Genomic DNA, 18,331 nt, shown 5'->3' with positions numbered 1-18,331 from the left:
TTTTGGTTAGCAGCCCACCTAGTTAAAATACTGCAGGAGTCTGTGCCTCTACTCTTCCCCAGCAAGCTCGGCAGGCACTCTGCCAACTCCTCCTTTTCAGTTGTGAGGGAGAACAAGAATATCCTGCTGCAGCAGCCAGCTGGCTACCTTCTCCTGTCAAGGACTTAATATACTTCCATAAAGTATTCAGCTGTTGCTGGATGAGAGACAGAGTGCTCTATAGTGCCTTCTTCAAACAGTCCTCCTCCTTGACTAGCACAGACTGAAAGGATGAAAGAACCATATGCAAAGAAACAGGAATGAGGGTACAAACACAGCCTTCATTCTTTGGATAATCAAAAGTCACCTAATTCATCTTAACCTTTAAGCCAAACATTTTCTCTCCATGACAAAGGCTCACCAGACGAAAGTTCAGGCGAACTTGAAAAACCTTCAAGCTACTTACAGGTTTTATTGTCCTCTCATCATACTTAGCTCAAGAGTTTGGTTTAATAAAAGCCTTCTTGTGTGAAGGGTGAAAACATTTCCATTCTCTTAGAAGGAGTGCAAGAAAGCCAACGATTTTCAATTTTGTTTTAAACATGAATATTCCCTTTCAAAATCTTTATCTCAAATACTGCATCACTAAGAAAGTGAAAATGAAAGCATGGAAGAATAAATAGGACTTGCCAATTCTTACCTTATTTTCTTCATGAATAACAAATCCAGTCAGCACTGGAACTTCTGTTGCCATGACAGCAGGAAGCCTACCTTTCCAGAAATTTGGAAATAACTTGTTGGTCATTTCAGTCAGATGCTGGAAAACTTGTTCCAGCTACTCACACTTGCCTATTTCCCAACCCTTCTATAGACAGCCAGGTGCCAGACTGTACCCTCCTTCCTCTTCTGCCCAAGGGTCAGCACCCACACAGTAAGCAATACTCAGCATTCTAGGGCAGCTCTTCCCTAGCAGCTGGCAACAGGCTGAAATAAGGACAGGAGCCCAGGAAATGAGAAGTTCAACCCTGAACTGGGAGAAAGGGTCCAGAAGAGCCACAGGGCTCCTGCTCTGGTGTGAAAATGGGGGCAGTGGAGAAAGGCAGTGAACAGATGTGAAGCCAAGTAGATTAACTCAGGCAGCTGTGGCAGGAAGTGCCTGGTGAGAACAGAAATCCCTCAATCTTTCTCCATTCTGAGAGCTCAGAACATTAAATTGCCTCTCAAACAGGTTCCAAAATTAAAACAACCTCAAATCACTCTTTTGTTGGTCACTTGCATTTTCAGAAGCCTGTGTTTCCTTTTAAACTGCTGCAGCTTGCAATATTTAATAGCAAGGAACTGACACAAGCTGATTTACACCACCTTAATGTTAAATTTACCACTTAGCTTTCACTTTGGAAGTCAAGTGTCCACTGCTTTGGGATATGTGAAATGGCCTGTGCCGAGTTGGTTACTTTGGGTATTTTTAATGAAGGTATTTTCTTCAGTCAAATATACTTTAGACCATGGTAATTTGGACATTAACATTGATGATACAAAAAATAATTAACAGATTGGTCCCTTTCTGCCATCACAGAACATGGAGAATAAGGAGCAGGCAGTTATGTTATGGCTGCACATACAACTTCATGGCTCTAATACACAGCTGTGCCTTAGCAGAATCTTAGGTACAGCTTTAACTTCAAATTAATCATATTAATGCAACAGACTTGCAATTTGCAGTAATTTTTAAAGAGATGCATCATTAACTTTCTGCTGTATGTAAGCACTGATAGGAAGCAATTAAGAAAAGAAGCAAGTGAGGTATTCTACTTCCAATTCTGAGACTGCACTGTGCAGTCACTGATAATTTCTAGTGCTCTTCCTTTATGTGACTGTGTCATGCTGTGATGTTTAAGACACAAAAGCACCAGACCTCCAATGTTTAAGTACAGACCCAAAAAAATGAATTCAAGTAAGCTAGAGATGCATTCAAGTCCAGCACAATGCTTTCCCCCTACTTTTAGTGAGCTTTTTTATACTTCAGCATCTTCAGAGGCTCCTTTTTCCCACCCATCCTACCCTTTTTCCATCACTCTCTTTTCTGCACTTGATCTGACACTAAAGCAGATTTGCCCTTCTCTAAACAAATCCTTCTTTTTCACCTCACCCTCTTCTACTCAGTCAATCACTAAAACACAATTGTTACAGATAATAATAACTGGCCCATTTCTGTGATGCAGTTTAAATGGAATAGTTCAAACCTTATAAACCTGAGATTAATACTACCTTCATCCATTTAGAGGAAGTAAAAAAAGAAGCAAATTGCAACAATTTTTTGCCACAGAAAGACTGTGGAGGTAGGAGGCATCAGCAGATCCAAAAGGGGGTTTGGATGCTGGGGAATAAGGAAAGAAAGGCAGGGGAGTGTGTGCTTGTGCCAGGTCAGGAGACAAAATGTTAAGCCAGCCTTCCTCAGTCCAGTGTTTATATTTCCATGAAATGATTTTATCAGAGAGGGTCAGGGAAACATAAAAAATGCAAGAAGAAAACAAAGTCAACAAGCCTACTATCTGTCATGCCAGATATTGCCCCATCTTCAGCTGTATCCTTACAGTTGTTAGTTGAACCCTCATAGCTGCAAATGAAAGAGGACAAGGGAGCAACCTCAATCCCAATGGCCACAAATGGACACACTGACCTACAGGTCAGGACCAGCCTTGCTCAAAGCTAGCCATAGCTCAGTCAGCTCTCCTCAAGAGCACTCTAAAATACAGCCAGAAAACCTGCTAACAACAAAGGAACATGGAAAATCATGGGTCTTCAGCCCCATCTCACTCTTTGGTCCTCTCAGACACCCGTAAAAGAACGTAAAAGAAATGAACTGCTCGACTGAAGCCTCAAAGAGATGGCAAAGGCATTTGCTTTCCAGAGAGGGTGCTCTACTTGGTGCTACAGGCTTTTCATGGCCATATCTCTACAACTGTGACAGAAGAAGAAGAGTTAAAAACAGCTTATCTGCTGAGGTACAGAGCTATATATGTGCCAAGCACTTCATATCCCAGTGCAGTGGTTTTCAGCTGATGGCAGCAAGTGCCTGGGAATGCATGGATCATTTGTACAAGAAGGGAGTGCATTGACATGGTGCGACCTTCCACATGCACTACCTTTTCAAAGGAATTTAAACAACCACTAGCCAGTCTTTTGGGACCTTCAAATACCCCCAGGGATAACAGCAATAATTGGGGACACCCATTCACCTGAGAAATGCCAATGTGAGGAACTGATGGCTACAAAGAACAAATGGATTACCTGTGAGTAGTACTGAGGTATCTTCAAAAGAGGAGGACAAGCTATTTCTCTTCAGCAATAATAATAATTCACAGTCAAATCAGCCAGGCATCTTCTGTTAAAATATCTAGCTAATTTGAAATTTTAACATTAATATCTAAGCTACATACAGATATTAAAAAATCGGTTTTCATTAATTATTTTAGTTATTTAATCCTTTCATGCTACTTTATTGTCAGGTGAACAAGATTCATTTTCAAGCAATTATTCAACAGGCAGTGGCTAGTGAATTAATTCTGAGTGCTGAAGTTTCCTTTCAGTAACCTTTTGCCACTTCTCCTGGCTAAGCTGTGTGTATAAGATCTTCCCTGTGATGAAACACAAGCAACACAGATCTGAAATGCTCTGCAGAGAAGTGACCTTTCCACTGAAAGGCATACATACCTGTTCAAAGTTACAAAGGCATATATATCTGCTCAAAGTTACCCGTTTCATGGAACAGATACAGAAAGAAATGGCAATGGCTAAACTCAGCCTGCATAGGGGAAATAAAAAGATTACCTGCTCCTAATTCTGTTTCTCTAACAACAGCAATCCACTGGCTTCACATGAAAAAAAGTCTGAAAACTTAGCTCTTCCAAAGTTGTTGTGAATCCAGGTTTTCATGAGAGCTTTGAAAGGGTTTGTTGACTTTTTTGAAGTAGATGCAGTTATAGAAGTCTCTCCTGCTCACAAAGGCTGCTCTCCTGCAGCTTGCTATTTCTACCTAGCTCTTCCTGAGATTTTGGCAAAGTCAGAGAGTTGAGTATGTTGTGACACAATCAGCCATCTGAAGCATTTGCTTTCCACTTGAATTTTATTTTTAGAATCCCCCATAGTCTTTCAAAGAACACGTATTCATACTTTGACATTAAGTAAAAAACTACAAAGAAAAGCTGAAGGGTCTGACAAACTCTAGAACATAAGTAAGCCTATGACATGTCTCTCATTTATAAAATGACTACTGCCTCATTTCTTCTATAAGCCCACAGATATGGCTGCAAACACTCATTTGCCACACAGAAAACCCGAAGGTTTCTACCTCAGAAGTACAAGTCAGGAGCTTAGAAGTGACAGATCTTCAACTGGAAACTGATATCCAACTAAGGCTCTCAAAGAAAAAAAAATTCTAGAACACATTAATCCTGAATTCTTTCAGTAAAAGTTTCTTAGGGACCTTGAGCAATCTGCTCACTGCTGGCCCTGCCTTGAGCCAAGAGTTGGACCAGATTACCTGCAGAGTCCCTTCCACTCTGTATCATGCTGTGAGTGAGTATACAAGTGCTTTCTGAAAAGCATTTTCTTTTGCCAGTCACCATGTGTATATCATTGACTGCAGAGGTGTTTCTGAATTACTCTGGAACACCTAAGAGCAGAGAATACGGAGCCACATACACTTCTGGTTGCAGAGTTACTGTGTGAATCCAGTAATAAGAACTACTTGATAATGTTCTTTTATATTTGCTGAGTGGTATCTGTACATAAAAGCTTTGACATAGCATTCTCATTTACATCAGTTTACATGTGTCCCCTTAATTATTTCTGAAAAATTCCCCTTACTACAATTCTGTTCACCAAAATGGTTGTATCTAAGATTCACTTTCAAAAGGCAGCACGCTCAGAGGACACTCCTGGATGATATCACCATCAGATGTAACCCAGTTTACACCCAGTAACTCCAGTTAACTGGATACAATGTAAAGTGGATGAGGATCCAGGTCATCCCTGTCAGCAGGCAGAAAGGCAAGGTGCTCCCTAACTCACAGTCCCTCCAGGTCCAGGACCTGCTGCTCTGCCCAAATGTGCTCCTTGCAAAGGACCAGAAAGAGAGCTCTACAAGAACCTATCCATACAGAGAATACAAAGATAAATGTTTACTAAGAAAGCACAAAACTGAGATGTTTGATGGGGGTGAGATGACAGTAGGGAATAAAACTGAGCATCTGCACCAGGAAATGAATCAATGAAATGTGAAGAGTCATTGAAGAGCAAAAAGTCCCCCTTTATGCAGGAAGAACTAGCCTCTGAATGCTGTGCAACTTCTACACAAAAATACATACTGCCCCACTATCTACTAAATGGAGATACTTGTCAATTCAATAAGAATCCTATGAAAATATAATGGCATGAGAACATGACCAATATTATAAAAGTGAGGCAAACTGAAGAAAAAAAGAAGAAATTACTCCAGGTTCAACCAGAAAACCAGGTGAGAAGATAACAGTGAAAGAAATGAGAAGAAAAACTCCCTGCTGCTGTGCTCTGCATGAATATTTGCATCTGCCAACAGGCCATCAAAAAGCAAATTGGCACTAAGTCATAATTCACCATTTGCTATTTATATTCTGGCAGCATTATGTTTGTGCAATTTCTATCAAAGCCTCCAGTTTGGGGATAAGAAAAGGAGATATTGTAATCTACTTCTGCAACTGCTGTTTGTATTCGCTGAATTATCTGGCACTTGATGTGTGCCTCATGCATCACTTTTAATTCAAAAATTGACATATTTATCCAAGAATGATTTTAGCACATAGCCTGATTCAGATACACACAAAAGCTTTGGCAGACATTTTCAGCCATGCATTTGATGTGATTTACACATTGGCATGCAAAAGACAACATTTAATTGTGCGTGTGTATTGTAATCACAGCCTGGTGCAGGCAGCTCACTGGAGCAGTGCAGGTAAGTTTACAGGCAAGCAGCACACTAGTAAGTCCCTGAAGGCTTTTAAATCTGGGAACTGGTGGAGCCCTTTACACTGTACCAAGATAAGACACACTGCTTTAATCACTGCATCCTAACTATTCCTTTAGATAATTTTAAGCTAGTCAAATTTCACTTTCAAACCACAAATTACCTGAAGTAAAAATTGGATATTTCCTCCCACTCTCAGTGTTTGAGTATGAATGAGAATGTGACTATGCCATTGCAGAAAGAATTCCTAATTCTGGCTGTAGATACAGCCTTTACAAGAGATGAGCACTTTCTCACCTGTGCAGCACTGCACATGGCTTGTAATACAGAGACCTGATACTGCACTGAGGAAGGACATCATCACAGAATGAAGATGGGAAAAGACCCAGGACAAATACCTAGGACTTCTGCATCTTTCCACACTGCTGTCTCTTGTTTATTTGGAGAATACCAATTGCAAGGAATTGAACCAGCAGTTGCAAAGGAGCTGCAGAGAGGAAGAGGGAACAAAAAGTATAAGCAATATAAGGGGGCATGTTCTAGTGTCAAGAAAGGAAGGAACAAGAGGTACCAAATGAGAAAACCAAGGAAGTTCTAGAACTTGAACTAATGTCATCAGGTTATGTTATCTCCAGCAAAAATTGTTGATAGATGATTATGATAAACTGAGAATAAACTGGAAGGGAAATTAATGGACAATCAATTTAGAACATTTTGCTATTCTTTCATCCTGCACAACATAAGCCTCTGTTTGCACAGATAGTTTTCTATTCAAAACAATGTTGGAAAGCAGCTGCACAGGAATCCCAAAATCAAGGAACCTTCATCCCTCAAACAGGGTAGAGAACAAGTTAAAGGAAGATATGCTTTTGCAATTTAAGATACCGAAAATCAGTGCTCCGAATGGCCATTCACCATACTCCGTGACAATCACAAACCAGTAGTACTTTACATACAAGTCCAAGTTTTCTTTTCTTTTGCTCAGTGCAGAGCTATAAACTGAGTATGCTTTAAAATGCCTCAAGTCTAACGTGAGATTGTGCCCTTGGCAAAGCATCACACTTATACTGCATTTCTCTAGCTGTGGACAACACACACTTTTTAAATTCAGGAGGTAGAGAAAGGCAGATATTTTCTCCCAGAAGTTTATCCCATCCATTTATTATGCCTCTCCAGAACATATGCCCAGAAGCAAGAGCAACTGTTTTTCATAAAGAGCTTAAGGCAAGTAACTTGAGCTGGACCACCTTCTGTTAACAAAGAATGGGCTTAAGTAAATCGTGTCATGCATGTTTACCACTGCAGCACAGAAGCAATGCACTCTTTCTCCCTGGCACATTTTATCCTGCAACTTTTACACTCTTCCCAAAGGTAAGTGATATGGGCAGGAGCTTGGTGAGAGGACAATCCCCATACTGGGAACTGCTGGGAGAAAAAGAAGAGAAACTTCCTCTCCTGTTCTACATTCAACCCTGTTTGGCTGCTGATTCTGTTTGGTTTTATTAATGATGATAACCATTATATCCATGTCATTTGACTGCATGCAGGTGGTGAGGATGTTCCTTATCTTGATATCCAGCTGATCTGTTTCAGGTATGAGGGATCCACATTTACACTGGATCTACAAATAATATATCACAGTGTTTTTCCTTAAAGTTTTTTAAACTGTATGATCCTGTTTTATAGTTAAATGCTACATAAATACAGTTGGACTCAAAGATCTTAAAGGCCTTTTCTGACTTAAATGATTCTACGATTTCCTGCTACTACTGCAACAGAAAAAAGGAACATGTAGGGATATCCAAGACCCCCAGAGAGCAATGAATCTCATCCTAAAATACACATTTGAGACAGGCAGGATGAGCAGCCTGCTCAATGTACCATGCTTTCACCCTAGTATGGATGAAAATTATTAGCTGAGGCTTTGACATCTAGTTTTTTAAAACTGCAAGGATGGAAGAGGTAAACCTCATTCTCAGGGGAAGGATGCACACAACCAGGCAAGTTCAGCTCTCTCCCTCCCTCTGACCAGAACAGAGAGGCAGAACATCCCTCCCACCACCCCTGAAACACAAAGGTAGCAAAATCAGAGTTTGTACCTCTAGACACCTGTACATGTACAGTTTGAGGAGGAGGGATGGCAAACACCTCCCACTGTTCCTTGGACATTTGTCACCTCCAAACAGGTGGCCCAAAGAAACACCCTGTAACTGGGGAGGATGCCCACACTCCCCACACAGATCATCAATCCAGCCTCACCAGCACTGTGCAAACCAACTTACAGGCATAGACACTACTACCAAAATTGACAGCACCATTTCACTGATGCTCCCACAATGCCTCTGCATCCACAGCTGCCCTTTCCGTGTCAGCTCCATCCTCTGCTTTGTGCTGGCTCACACACTGCTGCATGACTTGGTGAGTCAGCTCAACAAGAGAGGTGAAAAGGCAATATTTGAGAAGCCTCCCATGATTACAAGTTAGGCTAATTCATTCAAGAAAATTACATGCATTTCCCAGTTATCTTCAAATACATCAATCTAGTCTGAGAATGGACTGGATTTGTTGGCACTTAAAATTAGATTCCCACTTATTATACTCACTCTACAGAATCTTAAGAAAGAAATCAACAGTTCAGTCTTCTGCCTCAGGTTACAGAAGTTTGCTTGTGGATTATTTTCTCTCCCACTTTGAAAAGCATATAAATTATTAACACATATCACTAAAATACCCTGTCTTTCAACAAAGACATTCTAAATATTTGTCAACAAAAATCAGTTTACTGGGTAGCCACTAACAGTATCCTGCCGAGAAAAACACAACTGATGTGTCTGAGAGTTGAAGAAAAAAAATCACTTTTCTTGTAATTTCAGAAGACCCAGCAGAGCTGGCGTGACAATTAGTGAATATTTAAATGCTTGATATTCACTGGAAATAGTCTGACAGCAATGGCCAAATAATTTCAGGCACGAGAAGAAAAGAAAGTCTCAGACTGATGAATAACTGACATTTGACCTGCTGTTCACTTCCTAAGCTGGAAAAAAAGCAATTCATAATTGAACTGAAGTTGAAGCTGGCTAAGAAAGCATAAAATACTGTTTTACATTTCTGCATTGCCCTACTGTCTCATGCTCTTTTTATTAAATTGTTTATTTCAATGGTTATATTTGCATATTGAGGAAAGGCATAAATACCTAGGACAAGGCAATTATCATACCTCACAAATGTAACAAAAAATAATTCAAACATTTATAAAACTGTGGCTGAAATTTTGAATTTAACAGATAACACAGCACTTCTGGAAATTTATAAGAAAGCACATGTAATGTTTGTTATTAACTATTGAGACTTTCTAATATTTAGTTTTTCCTGACACACATTCTGGCTTGAAGCTGGTGGGAACACAGTTAATAGACAGTATTTTTCCCACAAAGGGAATGTGAACTACCACCATATGACTGCACGACCAATCAAACAGAAAAAAACCCACCCAGAACATTATCCTTAAGAAACAGAACCCCCCAACAGGATTATAAAGTCCTTCTCTCTGAAAAATTTGGGATTGAGGCAGAGAAATTCCCTGCCAAAGTACTACATCCAAACTCCAGTGGAAGATAAACAGTTGTAGATCCAAGACCATTTGGTCTTTACTCTGTATTCTCAGGTAATCTTTTTTCTTCCAAGAGCAGAGCAAATTGAAATGAAATGTTTACAAGTGACGTTTACAAAGGATTATACCTTTACCCTGCTTTCTATTAAGAGATTCCTGTTGCTTAAGAAACCCATGTTAATCCTCCAAAGCAGATGACATTTTCTGACCCTGCATATTTCACAAAGCTTGAATACACTCAAAGGGAAAGGAAGTTGACACAATACAAAAAGCAGATGTTTAATAAACTTGAGTACTCGGACAGGCAAGCATGTTTTGGTCGTTCCAAAGGACAGACACAAAAAGGAAGCAACTATTCTCTTGCAGACACAATAAAGAAGACTTTGGTTTGGTTTTAATTAAAGAGAACAGATCCTAACCAAAAGAAGAATCCTAACCTCCTGTGACATGCTTTGATCTCACTTTTGATGCCAAAGAGAAAGAAACAGCCCTCAATTACTATTTAGCATCAATAGTATCATCCCAGTCACATCAGCTTCATTCACCCAGAGAATAGGATATGATCGGTGACAAGTCTCAAATCAGTCAGGGTTAAACCTGGTCTGAGTCACCAAATCATCCCAGCAGTCCAACAAGAGAATCAGTCTTGTCCTCAGCATTTCCTAGACAGCAACTGCACTGACTCTGCATTCAGAAGAAGTTTTAAAACAGATCCCTTCTGGCAATGAAACAACTATAAAAGTAAATATCATATAAATGGCATAGACACTAAACATGAAAGGGCTTAATTTTCCCCAGAAGGATCTGAAGTAGATGCAATCATCAGCTATTTTTACTGTTCTTTAAAAACTGTATTTCATTCTTACTCAAACTTCTTTGAATCTACAGGGGGTATCATATCAAGACAAACATATGAAAATCTAAGTTTTGCTATGGCTTTATGGAACCCTTCCTGTTCTCTTTCAACTAACTTAGGTGAGAAATAAAAGCAGAGGAAAATCAAGCAGTACAGAACTGTACAACTCCACCTTCTATAATATAACACACAACCTCTGTTAGTGTTTGGCTTTGCAAGTCTTCAAGTTGAAGTGCCAGCCTTTCAAAAAGCCCCCAAGATCTATCTATATCTGATTATCACTATGTGTACACAGATGGAAAATGTTCCTCCTTCTCATTAGTCATTTTAGCTAAAGTTGTTATCCTTTTACCTAGCAGAAAGGAAACATACTTGCTCATTCTATCACATAGTCATAACTCAGCCAAACACTGGTTGAAACAGAATGCTTTATTTTGGACCTCTGCAGTCTCCACTTAGCATATCTAACAAATTTTTCAGTAAATACAGCCAAAGTTGAAATTAGAAACAAAGAGCAGGAGAGAAATATATTCTGCACTTGCATGCAACATCACGACCAACAGCTGCAAGTGCTGGATAATCATGAACTCTTGACTCATGGCCTGATTTTCAGGCACTAATCACCTGCAACCACAGCTGACATCTAGCTCTGAGTTAGTGGCAGACAAAAAATTAAAGATAAAATAAATAAAATGCTGAATCACTTAAAAGAGGGAAGGATGCTCCACATTGTTTGTCTTCTCATTGCTGAAGATACAAAAATGTGCTCAAAAAAAAAAAAAAAAACTTATGTATTTTACATTCTCCTTATATGTTAAAGGCAGGAAACACAAAGTCAAAGTCACATAATCTTTTTTTTTTTTGTTTTTTATAAACTGCACTTTATAAAAGTGCCTGCCTTTCCCCATCCTCCTTCAAGCATGTGTACCAAATCAGCCAACTGGACGTGTGTAAAAGATCCAGGATTATCTATTCAAGCTTTCACTAGCTTTTTGGAATATAGGAATTTTGGAAGATTCTACAATGCAATATTGTTTGTTAACAGCATGCAGCTTAAGAGATTTTTCTTATTATTTCTTTCTTTTACAATACTGCATGTACAATAATTGATGAAAAGGCCTTCATTGTGGCTTCTGTGTTTGAAGTCTCCCATACAAACTCTCTCCACACACTGTGCGGGGTTATTCCTATTAAAAATATAATTTATGGGTCCATGTGGATGTCTCTTCTCTCTTTTTTGTTCATTTGGGGTTTTTTCTTGTGAGAAGTAATACAATGAGCCAAACATGGTATGATTACATGGCATCAAAGCACTAACAACCTAAATAATTAATTTTCCTTTAGAAACTCAAATGACACTGGAGTTACTTTACTTTTAAACAGTCCAAAGAGCAGTAGCACTAAGGGGTAATGGAAGTAGGTAATATTTTTATCCTGTTTTGTTATATACAGAACAGACATAAAAATCTGATGGATTTGGCACCCATAGGAACAAGTCATCTGTACACCATGTGAGAAAAGGGGTTAAGAGCAAGGATATGGTCTCCTGGAATATAACAACCAAAACTCAATTAAAAAGAAAAAATAAACGAGCACACAATAAGAACCTAAAACCCTGACAACATTCAAACAAAACAATAAAAATTCCAATAAAAATACCACATAGATAAGGTCTTACAGTTAATGGGGTGGTGCTGCTGAAGGCATAACAAGAGTAGCACATGGACAGTCCCAATTACTCCCCTAGTACCCCCAAACTCAAGAGAAAGTAGCATCAGTATCTGTTTCTGGTTTTATGCAGACTTCATGAGCAAATAATAAACTGGCATCATTAAACTTCATACCATCCTGCAAGGCACACTACAAGCATCAATAAAACCACCCAAAGTTTGGCTCATTTGCTAACACAGAAAGGTCTGCGCAGCAAAATTCCTGAAATTGTAGGAAACACAAATCATTCTCAGTTTATACATGTATCGTATTTGCAAAGTTATTTTCATAATCGTAGCAGCTCAGGTTTTGGTTTTGGGAAGTGCAGTTCAGATCTTCAACCACGCAAAAAGTATTTAATTCTCCACTGAAAAGCAAACCCACAGATGTGCTTAGGCATGTATGTTTAACATCATCTGCCCACGGCCACACTTGCTGCTCCTAAAATATTTTGTTGAAATGGTATCACTTTCCTTTTCTGTGTATGCTGCACCAATTTGGCTAAAAACATGAAGCTTATAAATAGGAACACAGGGTTTCCAACATGAATAAACATCTCAATTTAGATGTATCAAAACTTATTCAGTTTTGTGAGATGGGACTAAAACGAAGTGTTTTAGAGCAGACTGAAAATAACATGTATTCTTCCATTTACTATGCATAGGTTAAAGAAAAAAGGCCTTAGAAAAGATCTGCTGTGAAATATTTTGTATCTAAGCATCCTGCATATTTCACCACAAGGTTTGACTTTCAAACCAACTGGGCTTTCCTTAAGTAGTGATGGTTATGAAATGTTCTGAGAACAATCATATTGAATTTGTTTAAATCCCCAGGTCTTCCAGGTGTTGCTGAAGTTAAAAACAAATGAAATGTTGATATCTTCTAATATTAAAAGCCAAAAAATACTGTTTTCTCAAACTCCCAGAAGCAAAGAGGGAGTTATAGGGTGCATTGCATCCACATGATCTTACATTTTCTTTTGAACAATTTAATGAAAGGGATCTAATCTCAAAACGGTTTCTGTTAAGTGTCTGCGTATCATTTTCAATTTTCAAAATACAGTGAATTAGCATCTACAGATGGGTTAAAAAAACCCAAACTTGTCTCTAGAATAAAAGAGATGAAAGAGCACCAAAAATTTATTAGTGTTTGATGATTTAAACTATAACTACACTTTTGAACAGCAACAATTATCTAAAGACTGCTTTTTGCTAAAGAATGTTTGCTATGGATATTTGGCAGGCATTCTGAAAGGCACAAAAGTGTAACAAAAGCAACAAAAAAGCACAACAAAAGTTGCTACATACGTGGGCATTTCACTTGATGGCAGTAAAATTCACACATAACCTGCCTGTCCAGAGAATTTACCTTCCGCAAAAATTAAATCTGAGATCAAACACATGGTTGCACTTGGATCACAAACAGCAGCAGAGAGCAGATCAAAAAGCATCTGCATGTACACATAGAAAACAGACTAAGAAAACCTCATAAGCAAGTCATAAAAACATTATAAACATTTTTTTAAATTATAATTTTCCTAATCAGAATTCCTTCATGTTAGTTCAGGGGTAACATTTTTCCAGGGCTCTGTATCTCACTGGTGATCCTCAATTTTACAGAAGGGAGAACTGAGCCAATGAAGGCATGGAAATTACCATAGCTACAGAAAATGCAAGTAACAAAGGATGAAATTTGAACTCAGGTTTCCACTTTCCTATTCATGAAACCCTGAAGACTTAGAAAAATACATATTCCTGTACACTTCCATAACAGTATCCAGCCACATTACATGTTAATTGTGAAAGCATGGCATGTTAAAATCATTAGTGGCTACTAACAGATAGATCATGTGAAACTGGATTGGTCTTGGTATCAAAACTAATTCTAACTGATTCTACTGATCATAACCACACACTAAAGCAGTAGCAGCTCTGTCTCCTTGGCAAGGACAAACCTAGATTAATCTCAACAAATACAGGGAAACTTTAGATGAGACTGCTTTCCTTCTCTCCTTGCACTCAGTTTCTGTGAGAGCACTCAGTGCTTGTAAGAGTGATATAAATTACTGAAAACTTTGATGATTTCAAGTTAATATCCTAAGGACTTGACAGAGGAAAGACAAAAAAATCTGTATAGATCTACAGTTTAATGGATTACAAGCAAATAGGCAGCAAGGAAATAGATCAACTGTTCAAAAAGTAGAGGAAACCACTGATCAAATGTATGTAATATTTGAAGGAAAAAACCCACCAAGGACTCCAACTTCTCCTGAAGCTGGTCAAACAGAAATAGAATAAATAACTGTAATCTACAGTTCACTTCCCTGTTTATTGCTATTCTGCTGCACCATCACCTATTTAATGCTGATATACACAACAGCCATTTTCTCTGCAATACGAAATCATTAGCCAAAGAACTGGTTTGAGAAGATGCATTATCAGAAATGCTTGAATCATCTGTAGGCACCCCAACTCCCCATCCTTACCGGAATGTCAAAAGTTTCTTGTGTGTCATCCAGCATTTGAATTTTGATAGAGACAAGTTTTCCTGGAGGTGTCATAGGTGGCTTCTGTCCATGCTCCAAAGTACTGATCCCAGCATTTTCCTGAGCTCCTAAGCGGGATCCTGCTGTTGGTCTCTGCTCAGTTTCACCCATGTTTAGGGAAATGCGTTTCTTGTATCTGATAAAAGAATAAGGGCAAAGAAAACCATATCAGTCATAAAGATGATGTTTTGCACATGAGCATCATGGTATGCTTACAGGTTGTAAACTGTATGATCATAAGGAAAATAAGAGCCATCACAATTTTTTCTTAATGTCTCATATGAAGACAAGAAAATCAGGCAAACTTTATACTTTTCAAAATACACAGGCTAATCACATCCTGTGAGCAAGGCTGATAGACAGCCTCGAGTACTGGGAAAGTTATTCCGTTTCTCCTGGAAAAGTAAACAAGACCACACTGGAAATAGAGCATGACAGAACCCAGATTTCAATTAATTATGTAAATTTTTAATTATTTATGAATCAGGCTGCTATCACCCCCAGACAGGATTCCCAGAGAAGGTAGGAAGGTGAGAAGAGCAGGTGGGACAACTCAGCACTTGCTGACCATCATTCCCTCTTGGCTACTTCAGCACTTTTTTCTTCCAGCCTTCTCTGGCCCTTTGCACTGCCACTTTGATAAGGGTCTGCAAAGCAGGAAAGCCAAGGGGTACAAGATGACACCAATTATATAACTGGATACCAGAGCTGCTCTAGACCTGTGCCCTGGCCTGATCCCACTGATGAGCCAAGAACTGTGAGGACATGCTACTGGGAAGGCCAGAAAAAAAGCCAACACTGATTGGGAAATTCTTCATTATTGGCACTTTAAATCTTCTCTTTTAAGTCAAGCACCATTAGTTTTACTTGTTGAATGTTACACATCACACTAGAATTTTATTTCACTTTTCCTACCCTGGTTTTTGACACTCTAGTTGGGTTTCTGATGAAAGCCACTTCTACTGTCCATTTATCTCTCTTGGTAAATGCATTTTCATTCTGCATAACTTTTATATAGTGATCAATGACCAAAACATGTAGCACACAAATGGGGCACACATGGAAATGTAACTTTCCAGCTGAACAGAGGCATAAAATGAGTACTGCCAGTCACTGCCTGGCTTAAACTCTGAGGTTACAATTATTGAGAAACCTATATGGGAAAAAAAGGAAGCACAAGATAGCCCATGAATTTGTGAATTCATCACCAGTTCTACAGAATACTATAAAGAACAGTAACAGGTAATAAGACACCAGTTCCCACCATAAGGATAGAATAAAAACAGCCCTATCTTTGGCAGGATTCACTCTTTACTACACATTACTCTTCCATGTCCTGACTAATCTGTTCCCACAGATTTTTTACACAGCAAATACCTAGGCGTAAAAAATTTTAAAACAGCACTAGGATTAAAAGAAATGTTAGCTGAGAAGGAAGGGAATTAAAAATTATGGATCCCACACTTCTAAATATCAGCTAAATGGGCACAAATGAATGAGAGGAAAAAAAATGCAGGCAAGCTTTTGCAACGATTCAGCACTAACCTGCCCATCAAGGGCAGAGAGAAACCAGTGAAACCTACTCAAGTCCATGCCAGCCACTACCAGAGAGGCAAATTTTTCCTCAATTATCATTGCAATCTAAAAATCTATGAAGAATCAATTATATAAATCTTATTCTTTAAAAATAATTAAATGAAATATTTTTATAAGACAAGCAGTGTCAACAATAAAGCTTCAGTTGGAGGCAGGAATTCCAGAAGAAAAGATACCAAGCTCTACATAGAAAGACTCCAGGCTCCTTTGCAAATAAATCTGTTTTTTTCCTGTGTGTGGAATACATAGTATCGACCAAAAAGATAGCACAGGTATTCAGTGTAGAAGTGCACAAAGATTCTGGCTGAGTAAGAGCTCTTCTGAAGTCACCACATACCTCAGGCAGCACCAAGAGGGCAGACATGACCTCTACAACTGCTGTGTTACTACAGAAGTTTTCTGGCTATGTTCTTTCCATTAAACCATAAATACAGGGATCAATCCAGTCACTTCAAGTGAAACTATTAAATAATCAAGGAAATACTGCAGACATTGAACCCATCTATAAATGCTCTTCTGACTAGATGATACAGTGGCCCACACACACAACCAGATAGGCCAATAAACTTTAATTAAACACATAAAAACCACTTTAGGAGCAAAAAAAATCATGGAGGAAAGGAATAAGCAGAACCACTCCATATATACAGCTGAGTGACTTTTTATTATTATTAAGCTAGTAATACAGAAATTCTTGTTTTACATACATATTGAACCATTCTGTTATAAACACATACATTTGGAAGCAAAGGTCTTAGAACCATGGGCTACCCTGATTACAAGCATCTGCTACTTGGAAAATTATAAAAACTTTCATTTTTTAACCTATATGCCTTAACATCAGCAGGCTACACTGGAAGTTATTTAGAGTTTTTTCTGCATGACACTATGCTGCTGTCATAACATCAGCATAATATTTTTACCATACCTTTATGTAAGAGGCCTTAAAAATAACACTCTCTAAAATAAAACAGCACATCAATCAAGCTGTACACCTTTCTCTATATCACTTTGATCTAGAAGACAGTGAATTAAGGTCACAGAAGGCAACAGAAGAGTATTAAGCAAACATTGAGCAAACCTGAGGGGATTAGGATGCCTAATGTCTGTCCTGATGAAGAGATGGATCAGGTCTGGACAAACAATAGAGAAATTCAAAGACACTCTCGTAGAAAGACAACAGTAAATTGGAGAAGGTATTAACCAAGAAGAACAGCAGCCACCACATTCTAACATTTGCAGCTCTAAGCAAAACATATGTGGAGACAGACAAACCAGTACAGAAGCAGAGAGCAGCAAATAAAAGAGGATTCATCTGAACTCTGAAAATTAAGAGTTTCTGCCTGCTCTTCCTGACAGCTGTTGAAACCCAGGGCCAAAATCAAGACTACTGTTTCAGTTCCAGGCTCATTGGATGTCAGTGCCCTTCTCAGTAGTGCTGTAGCACCTGTAAGATGGAGAGTCTGCTGCAGAGGATGAGCCTGTATCCTAACCTGTGTGAGGGGAGGAGTTACTGAGACAGCAGAGCTGCCCATGGAGGAGTCTTGTCCCCTTCTGCTCCTTCCCAGCTCCCACCCATACAGTGCTGGCTGATGCTGAGCACTGACCCTCACCCTCCTCAAGGTAAGCCACAGCACCTCTGTGCCTCAAAAGGAAATAATTCAGTGTTTTGTTCTTGGCCAGGTTAGCAAATTAAATCAGCTCTCAGCAGGCTGGAAAACCCAATGCCAGGGTGAGCTAAGCCCAGCCAGTTGCTGTCAGGCCACTGGGCTGACTCAAGCTTTCTCTACTTACAGTACCTGGAAGGCACAACAAACCCCTACAACTACCTTTAGATAGATCAGATGTTGTTTTGTTCTACCCATACATTAATAACCCTTTTATAAAAATACTAAATGCTAAGATTAAAAATTTTAAAGTTCTGTATATATTTATGCAGTAGTTGGACAAAGGCTACAATACAGGCCAGCATAAAGCCATCTTAGTTCTCCATGTTCAAAGCAGACACATTTTATTGCATCACAAAGATTC

At 38.9% G+C, this 18,331-nt stretch overlaps 1 protein-coding gene across 1 annotated transcript in view; it reads right to left on the bottom strand.

The window, feature by feature from the left end:
- Positions 1-18,331, bottom strand: part of FARP1 (FERM, ARH/RhoGEF and pleckstrin domain protein 1) — a 199,360-nt gene that overhangs the window by 145,973 nt on the left and 35,056 nt on the right. Inside the window, 1 exon segment of the mRNA XM_056497890.1 lies at positions 14,645-14,840. Coding sequence (XP_056353865.1) covers positions 14,645-14,815 — 171 coding nt within the window. The 5' untranslated portion in view covers positions 14,816-14,840.

Source organism: Oenanthe melanoleuca, chromosome 1 (genome assembly GCF_029582105.1).
Source record: "Oenanthe melanoleuca isolate GR-GAL-2019-014 chromosome 1, OMel1.0, whole genome shotgun sequence".
Taxonomy (NCBI): Eukaryota; Metazoa; Chordata; class Aves; order Passeriformes; family Muscicapidae; genus Oenanthe; species Oenanthe melanoleuca.
Note: the sequence above shows the minus strand (reverse complement) of the source record. Positions and strands in the feature narration are given on the sequence as shown.